Here is a 20,036-nt window from a genome sequence, read left to right on the forward strand (position 1 = left end):
GAATCCTGCTCGGGGTTGATAAAGAACCGCAGGCATACCTGTGCTAACACCGGTGTTTATATAATGTGGTCTGATGATTTATACCTTCACCATCTCAGGACAACAATGAAAAACGTTGAGAAATCATAGCTCCTACGTATAAAATACTTTTAATTCCTTTGTAAATACATATATACCTAAGTCACGTATAAAGTGCAAGATAAGATTGCAATGACATACAGAAATGAAAAAACCCTTTATTTCACATCGCCTGAATCACCTCTGTACTGTACAGTTCATTTATAAAAGGAATTACATGTATGAAAATAGCACGGGAAATATAAATGGGTTGTAGACAGTCCTGAAACTCACATACATACACTCTGGACTCACCACTGCAGCACTGTTAAAACAACGGCACTGACAACACAGCACATGGTTGAGAAAAAGTTCCACCTCAACATCGCCATTTAGTCACAATGTGTCAAAAAACATAAGCAACACATACAGAATCATCAAAACGTCGTCAAATCGTGTAACACAAAGCAGGTAGGTGAAATGAGTTTCGCTCGTTGGCATGGAGGAAGAGAAAATAATCTGTGGTTGGCCAAGCAACATTTTGGCTCGATGATGAAGGTGACGATTCTGATGAGGACCGATTTCAACTGGTTGGCCTTCACTCACTACATCCAAGAGCACTAAATCATTGACAGGAATCTACCCAAATGACAGTCTCTAGTCACATCACAGTGATACAGTTGTATCAGTTACACTGACAGTGTCACTTCCATAGCACATTCAAAGTGAACGCTCACAGCATCAACGTCACCAGACACACAGTCCCCAACCACTGTTGGTTTTGGAAAATCATGGAAAATATATAGGTGGATCCTACTGAATTCACTCAGTGAAATTAGCATAAATAATCATTTAATTTCTTTGGCATTATGTCTTTATAAGTAATGGATACTGTAAATATTTTATTCAATTAAAAAGGCTCAAGAGTATGGTTTTGTGTGAGAACATTAATATTAATATTAATTATTTAACTATTAATGATATTAGGAAATTGGAAATTGCAATGGTAAAACTACCTTTAAATGGCTCCACATAAGAAATATATACAGTTAATGTATATCACTTGTGCTTGAGCTACGTTAATGCAGAGCTTATGAGAATATTAAATTGGTCTTATGTGGAACCCTTTCAAGGAATTGCTTCTAATAAACCAAAACAGTACAGACCGACTTATGTGACATACACTCTCAACTAAATTTATTTAAAAAAAGAGGGGGGAAATCCTATCAAATGCTTTAAGTGATGAATAGAATGGCTAAAACACTCTCTGCTATGTGTGTGTTGGTGTATTGTGTCCTGTCCAACACAATATACAGTGAATACTTTCAGAAGGTCACTTGCATTAGCAGAGCTTACCCATCATGCCACACACTTGTGAATTCTCCTCTTCTATTTGTGGCTTTTGTAAAAATCATTCTACAGTATGACCTTTCTGATTCCATTCACTCCTGGAGAGCACGGATTACCTGTCAACCACTAAGGTATTATTTGAATTTATAATTCAAAAAAGTCTGTCACAATTGCAAAATAAAAAAAATAAATAAAAAAAACTGAAGACACCCCTTTTCCATTAACACTGCTCCAGTTAAAATGTTGTACGTTGCTGAGGATAGATAGCTCTGACAGTGGAGCCTTACTGCTAAGGGTTATGATCTATAATTTATAGGTCTGAAACTGACAGATTTTTACCCAGTACTTCACCAGTAAACTACTGTACCTTAATTGGGAGTTGTATCACCCCGGTAGTCCCTGAAGCTGATGTCTGAGCTCACAGCCTGTCTCTGTCTTTAGTTTGGACTACTGGGCACATAGGTACTGTACATCCTTCTGAGTTGTTATCTGCCTTCATAAAACCCTCATTTGTGTAAGCTCAAATATCCTAGTCACCATCTAACGTAACTACCATTACCAATCAGAAATTATAACCATAGAAGCTGTCATTATTCCCTCTATTTCCTATGTTTTTGGAATTTGCATCAAAGGTTAGCACCAAAGAACAAAGAACAACTAAAAGGCCTATTTGTATCACAATTTAATCAAATAAACACCTACAACAGTAGCAGTAATATGTCGAAGCACTTATATAGACGATTAGCAGATATAAATGCAGAAATTTGCCAATTACGGACTCAAATTCTCACAAAGCCACAACAGAAATCGCTTTAAGATAGTATAAGCTGAAATGTTAAAGTCAGGGTGAGCGTGGCTGCAGATTTCACTTCACACTGTCCAGGAACTCGACACGTCAACGAAAGAGCACAAGACAATTTCAGCAAATAACCTGAAGAACACTAGACACCTCTAGACCAAACTCAAGCACACTCTTTGTCACACCAGATCCACTGTAAGCACAATCTTGGATCAAATAAGCAATTTCAATATGATTGTAGTAAGGGTTATTGCTTTGTGAATACTTGTCAGTTAGTTGTATTGTGACCCAATTAGGTGTTAGATATTTTCTTCTCTCAGTGTTATATATTAAGCAAATATTAAGCAATTATTTTCAATAATTTTCATATATGCTACAATTGGGACAACTACTGACAAAACAGCAAAAGTGATTGGCTTCATATTTGATGTTTTGTTTTGTGTTTTGTGTTCTGTTTCATAACCTTGCAGTAGCACAGTGTGGTGAATTGGAGTGATTTTTAAACATTATAGAGGCATCAACTGAGCCCTGGGAGAATGGATATATTCAGCTAAAACAATTTAGTCGTTAACTGCCTTTGGAATTAAATAATTATGGCACTCCGATATATCCTCTAACTGTGTCCGCATTCATGCCTAATAGATACAAAATGCTATAAATCCCGTCCTCATTAAAAATAGTGTCCTTGTCTGTGTAGTGGGTGGCCAGATGATCACAACACTGAGCTAAATATCGATGGCTATCCTCCCAGCGGGGCTTTTGAGAATGGCTAGGTCACTGTTAATACACACAAAACTTCTAATCCTTCAATAGATTCTACTGCTGTGTGTGGCCTTTTTTTTGTATTGTTCATCTTCAAAGGAGGTTCCTAATGTCATCAGCAACACATCAGCCATGTGCATACAAATCAGAACTCTGAAATGGACACTTAGTGTGCTCCTCTCTCTCTCTCTCTCTCTCTCTCTCTCTCTCTCTCTCTCTCTTTCTCTCTCTGTGCTTTCCAAACCCAGAGCAGGAGCATTTCAGATGAGTTACATCAAGTTACATCAAGACTGTTCCAGTCTGGCAGCGAGGGGCGGGTCACTGTGTCACCGTCAGTTTTTCGGGGGAGCTGGCGAAACACCAAGTTATGGCTGGCTGTTTAAAAAAACGAGGTCCTCTGATCCTTGTTCTCTCTCTTTCACTGTTTTAATAAGAGGCACGGATCCTTTCTCCTATAGGCAATGCTGGCAGACTGTCCTTGAAGAGTTGTGTGACAACATTAGATGACAGCGTACATGACCGGGGGTGGGCAAGGGGCTCTTGTGCAACCACTTAAGTGAGGGAGCACTCGCACATGCAGTTCCAAGATTCAACAGATTGCCTTGATATACATCCCCTTTCAGCTTAAAATATATACTATATATATAGAGGATCTTTGATTGAGCTTTTCTTTTGTGTAAAATTATGCTAGAAATCTATAAATATAGGAGAAGCTTTATACTCTACATACTTGTACATGTTGCAAAAAAAATCGAAATGGGAATTATTATGAATTCTCAGGGTTGTTTTGGATAAATATGGTGACATTTCATGCAGTAATGTCAACTAGGATTGTGCCCTAAAAACAAACTTGGCAATGGGGTTGTGCACTAATAGAAATGAAGTCTTGGAGACACCAGGGCAAACACCTGAGGGGTGAGCCGCTCTGCAGCATCCAGTTAAAACCAGACTCTGCTTCCTTCCACACATTCCTTGTCTGTGCAGGCTGTTCTGTACTCCCTCCTGAAGAAGGCACTGAGGATGTTTTTTTTATTTTTTTATCTGAAAGTCCGTTTACAAGACCAACCCCCCTGGGTTTTGACTGATGGTTGGATGACAGGCTTCTCAATTTCAGTATAGCAACAACCCTCTCAGATATTACTGATGCAAGAAAGGGTCAGAGATACTGCATGAAAATAAAAGGAAAATATGTAAGTATCAGCACCTTAACCCTCATCCATATGCCAAAACCCCCACCAGCTCCAAACAAACAAGCCAAATAAATAAATAAAAGTAAATTTAAACAAGTTATGTACGTATGTGTGTTTGCTTCCAGGTACCTGAAGAACAAAGGCAGAGGCCAGATAATGGCCAGGGGTCTGCACTGTCTCTGACCACAGAAGAGCAGCCTGTTGTCTCAGCTTCTTAAGTGCTCCGAAGGAATTCCTGTAAATTCGTTATGGCACTGCTTCGTTGTCAAAGTCACCACGCCCTGCCTCAAAATGGCCACCGACTCTGGAGCGGACCTTGCCTGCCTCGGGGCACAGGTCTGCTCCAGCCTCAATTGTTTGTCTGGGCCAGGAACCTCTTGGCCAGGAACCTCTGACGCTGTTCTATAGAGGAACCAACATGGCTTGGTTCATAACATGGGGCAAACCCCCCCCCCCCCCCCCCCGACCCCTGAAAAAAGTCCTTCCAAATCCAGTCTTCCGTCACTACCACCTCCCCCCCCACCACAACCCCACCACCAAGCCCCAGAGAGAGTCTGCGAGTCCTCCCGTCCACATGGTGTCGCTAAAGATACAGGTAGCCCACCCAGTAGACGATGTTGAAGAGGAGGAAGGAGGTGGGGAAGAAGACCCGCGAATAGGAGTCCAGTTCCAGGATGTCTAAGTGCACGCGGCCCTTTCGCCACCCGCCGCCCTTGCACTCCTCGAAGCAGCAGAAAAAGCTCTGGCAGTCCTTCCCGTCCAGGCACTCGTAGATGCAGGTGTCGTCAAACTCCTGCCAGTACATGGAGTTGTTCAGAGTGATGACGGTGGGTGGAGGCCCCACGTCCAGCACCGAGTAGTTCTGCAGAGATGGAGAGAGAAGAAGGGAGAGAGAGAGAGAGAGAGAGAGAGAGACAGAGACAGAGACAGAGAGTAAAGACATTGTTGCAGCCACAAGTAAAATCCTTCACAGAGATCACAGAGCAGTTTCATATTTTAAAAACAACCTGCATCCTCCCCACCCTCACACAGCAACCCCCTACCCCAATACTGCAAGAAAGTCCTCAATGAGAGAGGGAGAGGTAGAGATATAGAGAGATAGAAAGCGAGGCAGAGGGAGAGAGAGACAGAGAGAGAAAGAAAGAGAGAGAGAGGGAAGGGGTAAAGTGAAGAGACAGAAGTCTTGCGATATCTGCGCAGAAACGCTGTGGTGGATTAAGACAGATGAGATACAGTCAGGGGGCTGAGGGAAGTGCACTGTCATGTGTTAAATCTGTGCACTAAGCAAAAGCCCCGCGCACATCCCATACGCCAGCAGCGAGCTGTCACTCAGGCCAGCAGAGATGAGACCATCTGCCAAGAGCCGCTCTCTCGTGCTCCGCGCCCTGCACCGCAGCACAGTGCAGCCCAGGAGAGGAGGGGAGAGGAGCGGACATCCAGTGTGCCCATCAATCTCTTCCTGGAGCTGGCTTGCACTCTGATACACACACACACACACACACACACACACACACACACACACACACAAACACTCTCTCTCTCTAAAACCTCTCAGGGGGCTAAAAATCTGTCTGAATCTGTCTATGGTGCTATAATGACTTCCTGGGCCTGGGCCTGCATTCCTCCAAATGTCACACTCATACAAGTAAAGTCTTATGAGGTTTTAATTCAATAACAAGACAACCAAGAGGCAAATATTTGATGTCAGATCAACCGAAGAGGAGAGAAAAGAAGGTTAATCTGTTTTATCTCTCATTCAGAATGTTATGGAGACTCAAGTTATAAATACCACATTTTGTCTAAAAGTAGGCAACATTTTTGAAAAGCTTAGGCTACATTAGCCATCACTGACATAGACATAGACAAAAGAAAAGTGTTTCTTGGTCTCTCCTGAGTCTCACCAACCACAAATTTCAAGTGATAAAGCAACTTTCAAAGATTTAGTTTAAGGCCTGCCAGTTATTTTCAATTTGCAGTGATGGAGATCCTCCCAGATCATTACCAACAACAGTGAACATTGCCTAAAGCACCTTCAATAGTGGCATTATTGTGAATAGCAACATTCACATGTCCAATTTTCACTTAATCAAATAAATGACCCTGCTCTAAATGGAGATAATGGCCTCAGGGTGTGGACAATCAGTTCAACAGTAAATCCTCATGCTAAAGACCTATGGCACATACAGTACTAGCCTTGAGGCCAAAACACAAAAGCCTTAAATAGATTATTCACCACTAATGCAAAACCTCCAATACATACTGATTGCCTTACAGGGCTACATATGTGTTATATGTTTTTGAATGCAACACATTTTAATGCAGCATTGGATGGAGTGCTGTGACACTGCATCGACTGCAGTAAAGTTCTGCTCTCCTCCACGTGCCTCATTAACTGAACCTCCAGTGAGTGGACAGCACTGGGCTGCAGGTCAAACGCATGTGTGCCACAGGGACAGAGCATGCACCAGTAAACAACATGTAAGAGAGAGAGAGAGAAAGTGTGTGTGCGTGAGTGTATGTTTATGTGTGAAAGTCTTTAAGTGAGTGAATGAGAGAGAGAGAGAGAGAGAGAGAGACCGACAGACAGAGTGGGTGTTTGGGTGTGTGTGTGTCTGTGTGAATGTGCAGGACCCATGTGGATAGGCTGGGGTATGTTTCTCACCGATCTCTTGGTCTTGCTGCAGAGCGGTCTCCTCGTGCAGTAGGAGTAGTAGTTGAGCGCGGCATACTCCATCATGGCCGCAAACACAAACAGGAAACAGACGGTGACAAACAGGTCCATGGCGGTCACATAAGAGACTCTCGGCAATGAGTTCCTAGCAACTGTACTCAGCGTGGTCATCGTCAACACAGTGGTGATTCCTGGAAAAACAACAGAGTGAGAGAGACAGAAAGTAGAGAGAGAGAGAAGCAGCATGACAAAGAGAACAGGATACAGAGAGAGGGCAAGAAAGAGAAAAACACAATTACAGAGAAAGAGGGAGCTAGATAGATAGATAGATAGATAGATAGATAGATAGATAGAGAATACAAAACCTGGAAAATAGCTGCACTGTGTAATTCTCCATACAAGGAGCACAGTGCTGCTGCTGGAAACAGTAATATCTTTAACAAGCACATCTTTCAGTGCTGTGTCAAGGGGAGGAGGGATTGCCCAAATTAAGTGACTAATCATGTAGGGTTGTGTCCTGTACCTTTGTTGTCACCACGTTAAGGGGTTATATAGTTAGGGCAGGTAATTGGAATCCTACTTATTGAAATATTCCACCTACACACACAAACATACACACACACACATACACACATGCACATGTATTTTTTTTCATACAGACTCACACACTCAGACAGATGTATGGTACCTCTCTCCCCCGAAACACACACACACACACACACACACTTACTCTTAAAAGACATAAGCACAAAAGGTGCACAAAGACCCACACACACACACACAGACAAAGCTTGACTCTCTCTCTCATGAAGATCATAAAGATGCCTCTGTGAAAAAATGGTGACTGTACCCCAGCATTCCCAGGTTTCTATGGAAACAAGTGGACTAAATCTATTTCAGGCATGCATATTGCACTTAATCCCTGTCTCTCGTCTGCTGTGGCCAGACTTACTACCTACACCTGCATGTCGGCCTACTGCTGATACTCTTGCAATCTTTTTTTAAACAAATTTGGGAGTTTTATGCAACTATATTTTAAGGCTTTTTTTCCATTCAAAATCATACAATTATAAGTAGTCTTGCTTGAAAGATTCATTTCTGGACTGAGGAATGAAATAGCCCAATGTCATGTCGTGCCATTTGAAATATGAAAAGAAGATTCAAAACATTTCATTTAAATTTTGCCACAGTTGATGTCACAATGGCAACTTCTTGTCACACTGGTCAAATTTCATCTTTTCTCAAACATGTTTGATTTGATAACTCACACTTTCATGTTTCAGTCATTTTTCCCCTACAATCAAAACGTCGCCATTGCTGCGCTCACAGTATGTGTTCTAACTATTAACAAGTTCTAACTGGCTAATATCTCCTCCACTCTAACACTCAGCACTGGTGCCCCACAGGGATGTGTGTTAAGCCCCCGGTTGTACTCATTGTTTACTCATGACTGTATGGCAACACACCTCAAACACCATCATTAAGTTTGCTGATGACACCACCATAATCAGCTCTATCATGAATGATGATGAGTCTACCTACAAAGCAGAGGTGGCAACCCTGACATCTTGGTGCCAGGACAACAACCTGCTGCTCAATGTCAGAAAAATCAAGGAGCTGATAGTGGACTACAGGAGGCTGCAGGGAGAGGAGCACACACCCATTGACACTGGGGGCACAGCAGTGGAGAGAAGCAACTGCTTCAGATTCCTTGGAATTAACATCAACGAGGATCTGAGCTGGACACACCATAGGTATTGTCACAAAGGCAGCAAGACAGTGGCTCTTCTTTCTTTGGCGGCTGTGGAAGATTGGTATGGACGGTGAAATACTGACTCTACCATTGAGCGTATGCGTATCCTGACTGGCAACTTCAAAGCATGGTATGGTAACAGCACCAATCTCTCTAACTCCTAGAAGGGGAGACTTAAACAATCTACTCGCCAGAAAGGAACATTGGTAACACTTTACTTGACAGTATCAACATAAGAGTGACATGACACTGTCATGAACACATGACACTGTCATGACACATGAACCCTAACCCTAATCCTAACCTCTAACCCTAATCCCAACCCTAACCCTAATCCTAACCCTAATTTGTTATGACCAAAACCAAATGTCACTTAATAACAGAATCGTTATGTCATAAACGTTTATGACTTGTTTATGACACGTTCATGACAGTGTCATGTCACACCCTATCACCCAATAGTTTGAATATCGACTATGATCTAAAGTGTTTCTTGTAGATAGATAGATAGATAGATAGATAGATAGATAGATAGATAGATACTTTTATTCATCCCCACAGGGTAAATTCAGATGTCCAGCAGCCGTGTGTTGTCTACCAACAAACATTCACACTGCAATATACTCATAAAAACCCTGATGACAACAGTTAATAAAATAAAATAAAAAGAGTCCCAAAACAAGCTACTATCATCAGTAGTAAATAATTAATGCACTTCAAACAGGTCCGTTATAGTCGTATGGCAGCCGGAACAAATGACCTCCTGAACCTCTCAGTCCTGCAGCTCATGGAGAGGAGTGGGTCAGTGCGGCTGGTTTGCTGGGCAACCACAGTGTCATGCAGCGGGTGGCTCCTGTTACTGAGGATGGATTTCATCATGCTCCTCATTCTTTCATCCACCAAATCTCCTACAGAGTCCATCCTCCTCCCCAACACTGACACACACTTCCTGACCAGTTTGTCAATTCGGTTCCCCTCCCTGGCTGTCATACAGCTGCCCCAGCACACCACAGCAAAGAACACTGCACTGGCCACAACCGACTAATAAAAAAGGTACAGCATCTCATTACAGACTTGGAAGGATTTTAGCTTCCTAAGAAAAAAAAGCCTGCTCTGACCTATCCTGTATGCTGCATTTACATGCACTGACCAGTCCAGTTCATGGTCCAGGTGGACTCCCAGGTATTTGAAAACCCTATCACCCAATGGTTTGAATATCGACTATGATGTAAGGTGTTTCTTGTAGTCTAAGGTTTATTTATTAGGAATGCAAATCAAGTTATTTATGATGTCTTAAACTTGTTTTTGTAGACCTATTGGTCAAATTGTATTGTGTGTTTTTCTTGTATTTTAAGTTAAATGTCCTATATGCTTCCTGATGGGACCACACCCATTTCTAGTGACTCCCCAATGAGGGAGCCTTGTAGCCAGGTGCACTAATTGGGATTAGGATATAATGGGTTGTTTGTACTGAATGTGTCTTGAAAAATCTGATGAAGGCCTTACAGGCCAAAATTTATTTTGTTTAGTAGACTTGTCATATGGAGCCAGAGTGTGCAGCACTTCTTTACCATGGAACTTTTTACCAGTGGCCAGCACCTCCTCCAAAAAACATTTGGTGTGCGTTATACATACTTTTCATGGTAACAGCACCGCCCATGACCACAAAGCTCTGCAAAGGGTTCAGGTCAGGTCAGCCCAGTGCATCACAAGGACTGAGTTACCAACTATTCAGGACCTTTACAGCCAGCGCTGCAGGAGAAAGACCAAGCGGATCCTTGCTGACCCCAGTCACCCCAGCCACAGTCTCTTCACCCTACTACCTGGTCTATCTGGTCCTATCTGGTAGAAGGTACAAGAGCATTCAGACCTGTACCAGCAGATACAGAGACAGTTTCTATCCAGATCTATTAGTCTGTTGATTTCAATTCTGACGTGCCAGAAATCCAAGCTGATTTTTGAGTGCTGGAACATTGATTGTTCTCTCTTTTACTCGGGTGTTGTGACCTTGCTCAAACAGCAAGACAAGAATGAACTTCTCAAGAGTTAAATTCTGGAGTTTGTCGGGGCCGACTGCTTTGAGGCTGAAATCAGACCACAGTTGCACAGTGTCTGTCTGGGACTGTGATTTCAGGGACTGAGACGACAGCTGTCCTCTGTAAGAACATGTTTATGATATGGCTATATCCGTAACAAGGTTACAAACTCTCAGTCTAACTCTACTGTCTCAGTCTAACTCTGTGTGCTCTCTCTCTCAAATTCAAAAGTACCTTTCAAAAAACAATTTCAAAAGAAGACCATTCAAGACTGGCAGAGCATATAGGTTGAGGGGTATATTGTATACTCTCTCTCTCTCTCTCTCCCTGTCTCTTAAAGCGCATTCTGCCTCCTTCATCATGGTTTTCTTGGCCTGAATCATGTGTGAGCCTCTGCTTGTCCAGGTAGTGCCTCGGCTCCACCATTGGGTCTTGGCCCTGCTGTTCACCCTGGCAGTTCCCTGTTTCCTACCTCTCGCCCCTCATATACCCCCCCTCCTCTCTCTCTGGATCCCATCGATCAACCAGGAAGCCTGGGAAAGCAAAACTCTATTCTTTTGCTTTCTTTTTTCTTTCTCTCAAGGGGTAATGACTTCTTTTGTCAGACAGATTAATTACATTCATCCCTCTCTCTCTCTCCCCCTCTCCCTCTCTCTGATTCTCTTTCTTTCTATCTGACCGATGTGGTATCCGCTGGCCAGGTGAATGATATTGTCTCTCAAGGATTCCATTTCTTATCTTGTGCGGGCCCGAAGACAATTCAGGCAGGTCCTTTTAGTGTTGACCATTTGAGTAAGACCTGATGCTGCGTGTGCTTTTGTGTGTTTGTCAGAGAGGCTGGCATTTCATGGTCTAATGTTTTTTTTTTAAGAACACAACAGTGAGGGTTAGATTACAAGATGCTTCTGAACCAGCCTTCTTCCTGAAATGCAGCAAACCCATTAGTCTGTTGTTATCAGGTCTGTCACACAAGATGGGCTTGCATTCCTCAAGGATACTTCCCTCTCAACAGATATATATAATTCTGACGGTTACATTCAATGAATTTACGAATACTATTGTATGTTCACGAAGGGGACATAGCACACAAGAGGACTGAGGAGAGTTACTGTCATTAGAATAATTCATAGAAAGGTTCAACATAGTATGATTTTGAAACTCATGTTACCATCAGCAACCATAATTTTCTTGTGTACTGCATGTGACTCACTGCTTTTAGAAATCACACACACACACACACACACACACTAGAACCCTCAAAACAACAGTCCTTAAAAAGATAATTCCGGCCATTTTTCACATAAATCTCTATTTCTCGAGGTCACCGAGTACTGTTGGCTCTACATGAGCTGTGCTTTCATTACAGCAATAACACAGCTCTTCTACCCTCTATCATGAGACTAACATATGCCACACGCTCACAAGCTGTCTTACAGGGGGTTACACTGAGCGCGTAACTGAAGCGCTCCTGTTCGTACTGTAACACGTAAAAAAACATTTTAGAAGACTGGTCTATTTTTTTCAGAACGTCTGGTGTACTGTAGCTACTGCCATTGATTCTAGAGGAAATGCTGCAGCATACTCGTCGCGAACTCTTCAGTCACGTGCCTGGTGTAGCCCGCCTGTTACAATTAAACATTACAGTGCATTAAGAGAGCCACCATAACCATTACTTTTTCATTTCAAATATGCGTTTGACATTTGGCATAGGACAGTTGACCATCAGAGCTGTTTATGGCATGGTTGTGTTATTCGGGTTCAGGGAAAGACAGTAAACTTTTCTCTAATTCTGAAAGTTGTATTGCAATGGCTCTAGGAGCACACACACACACACACACACACACACACACACACACACGCGCGCGCGCACACACACACACACACACACAGACACAATCAATGAACTGAAATTATAGAAGAAAAATAAATTAAAAGAACTGAAAGGAATTACCTTGACCAAACTGTTCCACAGGACTGCACATTAACTGACAGAGAGCAAGAGAAGAAAAGTGAACAGAAATAACAGAAATAAGCAAAGCAAACGGAGAACAAAAAACTGCTGAGCTTTCCCAAGTCTCCTCGGGAGTGCAAAAAAAAAAGGACTTCAAGCAAACATGCAAAAAGCAAATGTGTTGCAGTTGTGCAAAATCAAAGGACATGTGTGATCAGATGGACCATGCTCCTGCAGTGTTCAGCACTTTGGAAGTATTGTACACCCACTGACAAACACGCACTCACACAAATAGCCTACTGAATTCCACACACACAGTTTTGCTAGAACGCTACACCTAAATTGGTGACAGATGAGTTGAATACAATTAACAAGGTTGGGAACCCCAAAGGAACCCAAACCTCAACAATCAACTCCAGTAATGTTCTTGCAATTTGTGTTCCAGGCTGATTAGTTCAGCTCTGTGCCTCTGAGAGTAAGGACTGATAAGGTGCTGCTAGGTTGTGGTTCCGTACCTAGTGTGGTTCTGGCTGGGGTTGATTCTTTCTTGATCCAGAAGGACACCCAGGAGAGAACCACGGTGAGGATGCAGGGGATGTACGTCTGGATGGTGAAGTAGCCCATCCGCCGAGTCAGGTCAAAATACACCGTCATCACCACATAATCACCTAGAAACAACAAAGAACTGTATGGGTCACGTCAAAGTGATCAAGTGATCAAAAACACAGGTAATCAAGATTCATGCTCAAGTTGGGCTCAGTAAATCTGCTTGAGACGCCTTCTTTCATTATGCCAAAATATCAATAACAGTGAATTGAAATTAATTGAACTGACGTATAAGTCTACTTGCTGACCATACATTATGGGGAATATGAAACAGTCTGTTAACAGTGAGTAATAGAAATTGCTTATATTTAGGGTTATATTAATAGAACATTGACAAATAGCCGACAGGTTTCTGAGTCAAGCATTTGCCAAATGCTTATTAGTCTGCACATGTAGAGCACTTCTGGCTGATTTGCCCCTTCCTGTTTGCCCACACTTAATGCTCCTCCTAACCTTTCATATCTGTTGACAATGTTGACAGTGAGCAGTAATAGTCTGTGGTTATTATCAATTGACATGTTGTTGAATTAGTTGAGTATGAGTATTTGACCGACCGTTTTAGATAATGTGTTGGATAATTACAGAGCAAAGAAAACTCTTATTTTTTAAAAAGAGCCATAAAATAACCCAAAAGCTTGTTTGACTTTGCAAGCTTTGTAAGCTCGCAAGACTTTGTCTTGACATCATTCACATGATGAAGTACAGCTAGTGTTAAAGTTGCCAATTAAATCAATTATCTCCTTTTAGGGCTTTTCAGTCTAAAGGTATACTTGACCCTAACAATCTTCACCTCACTCGGTCAACAATGTTTTAGTCCACTATGTCTGGAGGAATGAAGAAGTCTGTTTTGATGTTAAAGTAGAACTATACGGTATGTGGACTAGTGACCCTGTGTGCTCACCAAACATCCATTCCATGTGCTCTCAGCACATTCCGCACAAGATCAACACATCAGGCAGAACTCCGCCGTCTCGACTCGTGCGAATATATGATTACCACCTAGTCAAAAAGTCCCTGAGTGAGGATGTCTCACAGACTGGAATCCAGAAATCATCTTGCACCTGTGACTTATTCATCTCAAGTGAGAGGGTGTTAAGAGTAGAGAAAACAAATATGGCACTCAAAAAGAATTTGGTAAAATACTTCCCTTGATTTGCTTTTTAAAAATCTATTTTGAATTAATTTGTCTTTGCCATTTTGGCCTTGTTCTCACACTAATCCACTGCGATGGGTGGAGACTCGCCATCCTACTCAAAGACACACATGTAATTCTATTAAGACGACAAATCTGTCTCGATCCAATTACCAAATTTTACTGACAGTCTCATGGTAAACAGAACCAAGATAGCCAACGGGAAGAAGAGAATAATCTCACTTAGTCACAGTGTGAAGGAACTGACCTGGATGAGCGAAGAGAGAAAGAGAGATGTCAGGAAATAAAAATGCCTCCCAATCTATATACCTCAAGGGCAGAGCTTGCTGCAAACCAGTGAATGGTTACGATAAAAGTGACAGAGTTGTATTTAGACATATTCTACTGATTCTTCAAAAGAATACATTTAGCAGTGGCTTGGGGGAGAAAGCGAGTGCTTGTCTTACACGTTAGCCAGATTGAAAAAGCATGTCATCGTCTGCTTATGACTACCTCGTGCCTCAGACAATCGTTGTTGGGCGCCTCTGTTGACTGTTTGCGAAAGCCAAGATGACAGAGGCATCTAAGGAGGAGGCTTTCTGATGAGAAGTGTTTCTCTGTGTCAGAGTAAAGCTTCAAAAAAAGCGCTTTTCTTTGCTTTGACAGTCGGCAACAACTCTAATCATGTGCCAGCCCTGGCTGAATGTGTGGATTGGTGTTTTTGTCCTTCCTACATTTCATTATATTCTCAGTAGATTGACTTCACCAGGGGACATAGAGATCAGGTAACTTATCTGACCTTTTGATTGTAGATCACAGATAATGCACCCCAATGCTCTGAGACGCACACACACACACACACACACACACACACACACACGCACACACACACACACACACACACACACACACACACACACACATTGATTTTCTTCTGGTTTGTCGTTGAAAATGAGGACTATTTTGAGTTTTTCAATTTTACCATTTCAGTATGTGTGCCAAGGCGTTTTGGGTGTCTCGGTCATCTTCTCGTGTTTTGAGTTCCAAACAAGAGTCCAGTTCGATTTTAGCATTATGCTCATTACAAACAACAAACAATGGGTTGATAATGAAGATCACAAATGGGCAGATATTTGGAGTTTAAATCAGACTCAAGTTTATTACTCAGTTGACATGCAATTGGCCAACAATTGAAAGTTGTTAAGAGCTGATCATTGTTAGAGTATTTCCTACACTGTTTGTTGACAATTGTGTAATGGACCTTTAAATGAAGGGCATCTCCACCGAAATTGCTACAAACAACCCTTAGTGTACTTGTAATGTGTCGTTGTGCATTACCGCCTTTACCTTTTCCATGTCTGCTTAGACAGAGCACTTCTACTGGCTGGCTGTTATACTTTGTTGTCTAGCCTCGTGCCTAATTGGCTTACAGTGATGCAGTGGGTTGCACAAAGCTGCATTTCCATTCTGAAGTCATCAAACTGTGTGCTTCATCTATCACTCCGGGTCTGTTGTGAAAATTTCTCTCCTCACATGCGATGTCGCTTGCAACACGTGAAATCAATACATATTAAAGAGATGCCATTTATCTTTGTTCTGCTGCCATTCTAGGATCGGGGGGGGGGGGGGGGGGGGGGGGGGGGGCGGGATCTCATCCATGTGAGAAATAGCCTTTTGACCATGTCCACATTTGGAGTTATTAAGCTCTGGGAAAATGTCACAGCATCCTAATACTCAGCTGACATTTCCACAGCCAGGATCAGACAAAACACAGATATGAGGCGGCGGCCATAGAGGAGGATTCTTTCAAGCATTCAGGTTTTTCAAAATCCTTCATTTCATTTCGTTCAAGGGGCCTGAGCACAACAAGCACAAAAAACCAAGATGACTGGTTACCTGATGTTGTTTTCAATATGTCTGACGTGTTCCTCAAGCCCATGAAATCAAACTGATAGAGTCGCCAGGTCTTCTGGTCTGAGGCTTCGATCGAGTTCTTCCTCCATTTGTAAATCATCTCGTCCCGAGGATAACCATCTGCAATTAAAAAAAGCCTCAAGTCAGTCAACCACCATAGTGCCTGTATGAGTGATTTTTCACTTTACTGTCATTTGGGTTTGGGTGGAGCACCTGACTGATTGCTGAGAAGGGAGAGGTAGACAGAGAATAATGACATTAGTGGTGTTGTTTTGGGGAGCCATTTTGCCAAAATGGCATTAATCGGCTGGCTTTGAAGGTGTTTTGCCATAAATCTATCCAGGCTGGACTCATGCCTGCTGGTAACCAGTCAGGACGAGTAAGATGACCAGGTGCTAGACTGATCTAAAATCTTGATGTGAAATATTCACCTCTCTCTCTCTTTGTCTCTGTCTCTGGGTTTTGGCTCTGATCATGAGGATTTGTATGCAGCCGGTTCTGTAAATCACATTACACGCTACACCCTACAAGGTACCAAAATAAAGCACATCCTACAAACACTAGAACATGGCATAGTTTAGAAAACAGAAAAAAATATTGGTTTTGTTCTGATTGATTGAAATGTTACCTCTGACAAAAATACCAATGTTTTCATATTGATTTCCACCCAGATTGTTACACATTAATGCTAGAACATAATTGAATTTCTTTGCAAATGTGCATTAATCCTATTGACTTACAAGTAAATGATAATTATGCCTAATAGTCTTCAGAGGTAAGAGGCGTTCAATTAACAAAGCAAACTCATTAGCTGAGGGGGAAGAAGCTCTCCCTTAATTGCTAATTGTTTTCAAATATTCCTGATGAATGACATCCTTCTTCCTTTGTTTGTTCTCTCTGAGTCTCTCGGCTGAATTTTCTTTATCAAACAGCCTCAGGTGATGCTCAAAATATCATTAAAGATTGCTGCAGAATTGAAGAACGACTCGATGGTCTTAAATGAATGTCCCACACTCGACACGCATACTCACAAAGTGTGGACAGTGTTTTATATTGTTTACGTCTCCAAAATGTTGCACACAAGGAAGGCTATTATGGCAAAATTGCTCTAGGCCAGCAACTTAGATTGAACTTCCACAGCAGCTAAGCACAATCAACTCCCACCCAGAGTCCCTGAAGTGTTTTCTAACAAATGACAACAGTTTACATGATTACTGGACAACTGGCTAATATTTAACAGCTTCCCTGACATTAGGGGACCTGCTACCCATTCTGTTTTTCTTTTTTTCTTGACTTATGAGGAAATGAGCTCCACTATGAGTATGGAGTAGGGGTTTATTGTTGCGGTCAATACGGCCTAATTGCCCAACAAGTCATACATTCATATAATCAATTCAGGATGACAAATGTAGTAAAGTTGGTGTTAATGCAGCCACTGAAACACAATAGCTTAAAGAGCTTCATTGTCACATCAACCAGAGAGGTCATTTATTAACCTACACATTCAGCATGCTGGAGTTGTAATTGGTACATGAGGGGGATTAGGACAATGTGGTTCCGTATGAATAGAGGGTATTTGATAATTGGATGCTTCCTACATCCATACAACATGTCCCAAAGGGCCTGACTTTGCACAACAGCGTGATCCATCAGTTGAATAGTGAGGAATAGATGTACTGCACTGTAATGCATGCACCCATTAATGTAACAATGCAACATGAAAAGCCTTCAACTGGTCCACCCATTACCCTGTTATTGGGTAGTCTGAAACCATGTGGGACAATGTGCCATCGCACAACTACTTCAGAGCAGAGCAGGCGGAGCTGAGGCACAAGTGGTCGCGGCGTCTGTCCCACATTTGGACCTACGTGCCCACGGGGACCCAATTTGGAATCTGACCCACGGTCCCTTCCTGACCCCGTCCCATCTCTCTCTCCCCCACTAGCTTCCTGTTATTCTTCACTGTCCTATCTGAATAAAGGCAAAATGCCTGAAGATATATATATATATATATATACAGTATATATATATATATATATATATATATATATATATATATATATATATATATATTTCTGAGCTATATTGACACGATTAGTATGGCAAGGCTCCCTCTCTTTGTCTTTCTCTGTTCCCGTTTGTGTCACTCACTCTCGTCTCTTCTCTTGCCCCTCACTCTTTTTTTCTCTCTCCCTTTCTCTCTATCCCTCTGCTCTCTCTCTCTCTCTCTTTGTTTTCCATCTCTCTGATTGTTCCTCCTACAACCATGTTGTACTTAGTTCATTATCTCAGCTTCTTTAGACAACACACACACACACACACACACACACACACACACACACACACACACACACACAGACAAACACACACACACACAGACAAACACACACACACACACGCACACACACACACACACACACACACACACACACACAGCTCCTGGGACTTGATGGCCCTGATGGCAAGCAAATTTCACTTAATCAGGAGACACAAACAGACAAAAAGCCCTGCCATCACCATGGGAACAAGGCCACCACCTCCATCACTATGCTGTGGTTCGAGTGGCTGAGTGTGAGGAAGGACCTGAAATGGAGTGAGTGTGTGTGTGTGTGTGTGTCTGTGTGTGTGTGTGCGTGCATGTGTGTGTGCGCCTCTGTGTGTTTGTGTGTGGGTGGGTGTGGGTGTGCGTGTGTGTGTACGTGTGTGTGTGTGTGTGTGTGTGTGTGTGTGTGGGTGGCCCTGGACTGCAGAGCAGCAGTGATTTAAACTTTAACAGCCCAGTGCTGGGAGCGCAAGCTCATCAAAGCAAATCACTTTGTAATTTTGATAATTCATCTCGCAGAGAGAGGCCATTATCGATTCACGGAAGATAAAATGCAACCCATATATCTCAGTTTGCACATTCCTGTGCTAAAGCACTCACTGCCATACCGGGACCGCGTGCTAGCTGTGACTGGTCAGAGGCAGGTGGGGCAAGGGGGTGGGATTAGGCGATAGACTGTCAGAGAGATTTGTGACCCTTGCAATGACCTCCAACACCGCAGAAGAAATTGCAGCAAGAATCACAATCGATTGTACATTAATGTTACATTATTACACGGCTCTTCAGAGTGCAGCAGAATGCTTCATTCACTTGAATGGGCCTTCTCAACGTTCAGTGGTTTGCTAATTCTCAATAACAGACCGTTGCTAAGTATAACAGACCGCTGTCAAGGAAAATGGGCTTTGTGCTTCTAATTTATGTCTTTCATATTACTGCACAAGGACTGGAACTTCATTCAAAAGTGAAAGTAGACGGTTGATCAGCTGTGTTCTAAAGAATGTTTGATTCAAGTTCAGCATGTGCTGTTGCGAATTATTTGTTTCTCACCAAAAGCCACGACGAAACAGTAACAAATAGCCTATAGCCAAGGCTATGTAGGCTAAAGAGTCACATCGTGGTGAGTTTATTGTTTCATTTTGGCAAGTAGCCGTGTAATAAGCGGGATAATGTATAGAACGCCGGTCATTATTGGGAAAATAAGTCCCTTCAGGGCGGAACAAGACCCCTCCGCTGCGCGTCGGGGTCCGGTTCGCCCTGTCGGGGCATATTTTCCCAATAATGACCGGCATTCTATACATTATCCCTTACTTAATCTTTCTTCTTGGGAGGGGTCAGGTGGACTGGTCATGGAGATGCATGTGAAAAGAGAGGATAAACAGTGGGAGAGGAGGATGAGAGAAGAGAGGTGAGATGAGGAGTGGAGAAGAGAGAAGAGAGGAGGAGAGGGACTGCTGACTGTCTATCAGTCTGAAGCCAGCAGGGCCTTAGAGTT

The 20,036-nt window shown here is 42.5% G+C and overlaps 1 protein-coding gene across 2 annotated transcripts in view; it reads right to left on the minus strand.

The window, feature by feature from the left end:
• Window positions 1-4,741: 4,741 nt before the first annotated feature.
• The window catches only part of gabrg3 (gamma-aminobutyric acid type A receptor subunit gamma3), a 93,915-nt gene continuing 78,620 nt past the window's right edge, over window positions 4,742-20,036 (minus strand). For both annotated transcript variants that reach the window (XM_076277584.1, XM_076277583.1), the window contains exons 6-9: window positions 16,204-16,341; window positions 13,085-13,237; window positions 6,821-7,020; window positions 4,742-5,020 (exon numbers count right to left, since the gene is read on the minus strand). In XM_076277584.1, coding sequence (XP_076133699.1) covers window positions 4,742-5,020; window positions 6,821-7,020; window positions 13,085-13,237; window positions 16,204-16,341 — 770 coding nt within the window. The remainder of the gene's footprint in view (window positions 5,021-6,820; window positions 7,021-13,084; window positions 13,238-16,203; window positions 16,342-20,036) is intronic.

The sequence above is a fragment of the Alosa pseudoharengus genome, unplaced genomic scaffold (genome assembly GCF_046254945.1).
Source record: "Alosa pseudoharengus isolate Yale_2024_CS ecotype anadromous, Long Island Sound unplaced genomic scaffold, YU_APseudo_1.1 YU_APseudo_1.1_scf_11, whole genome shotgun sequence".
In the NCBI taxonomy this organism is placed as follows: Eukaryota; Metazoa; Chordata; class Actinopteri; order Clupeiformes; family Clupeidae; genus Alosa; species Alosa pseudoharengus.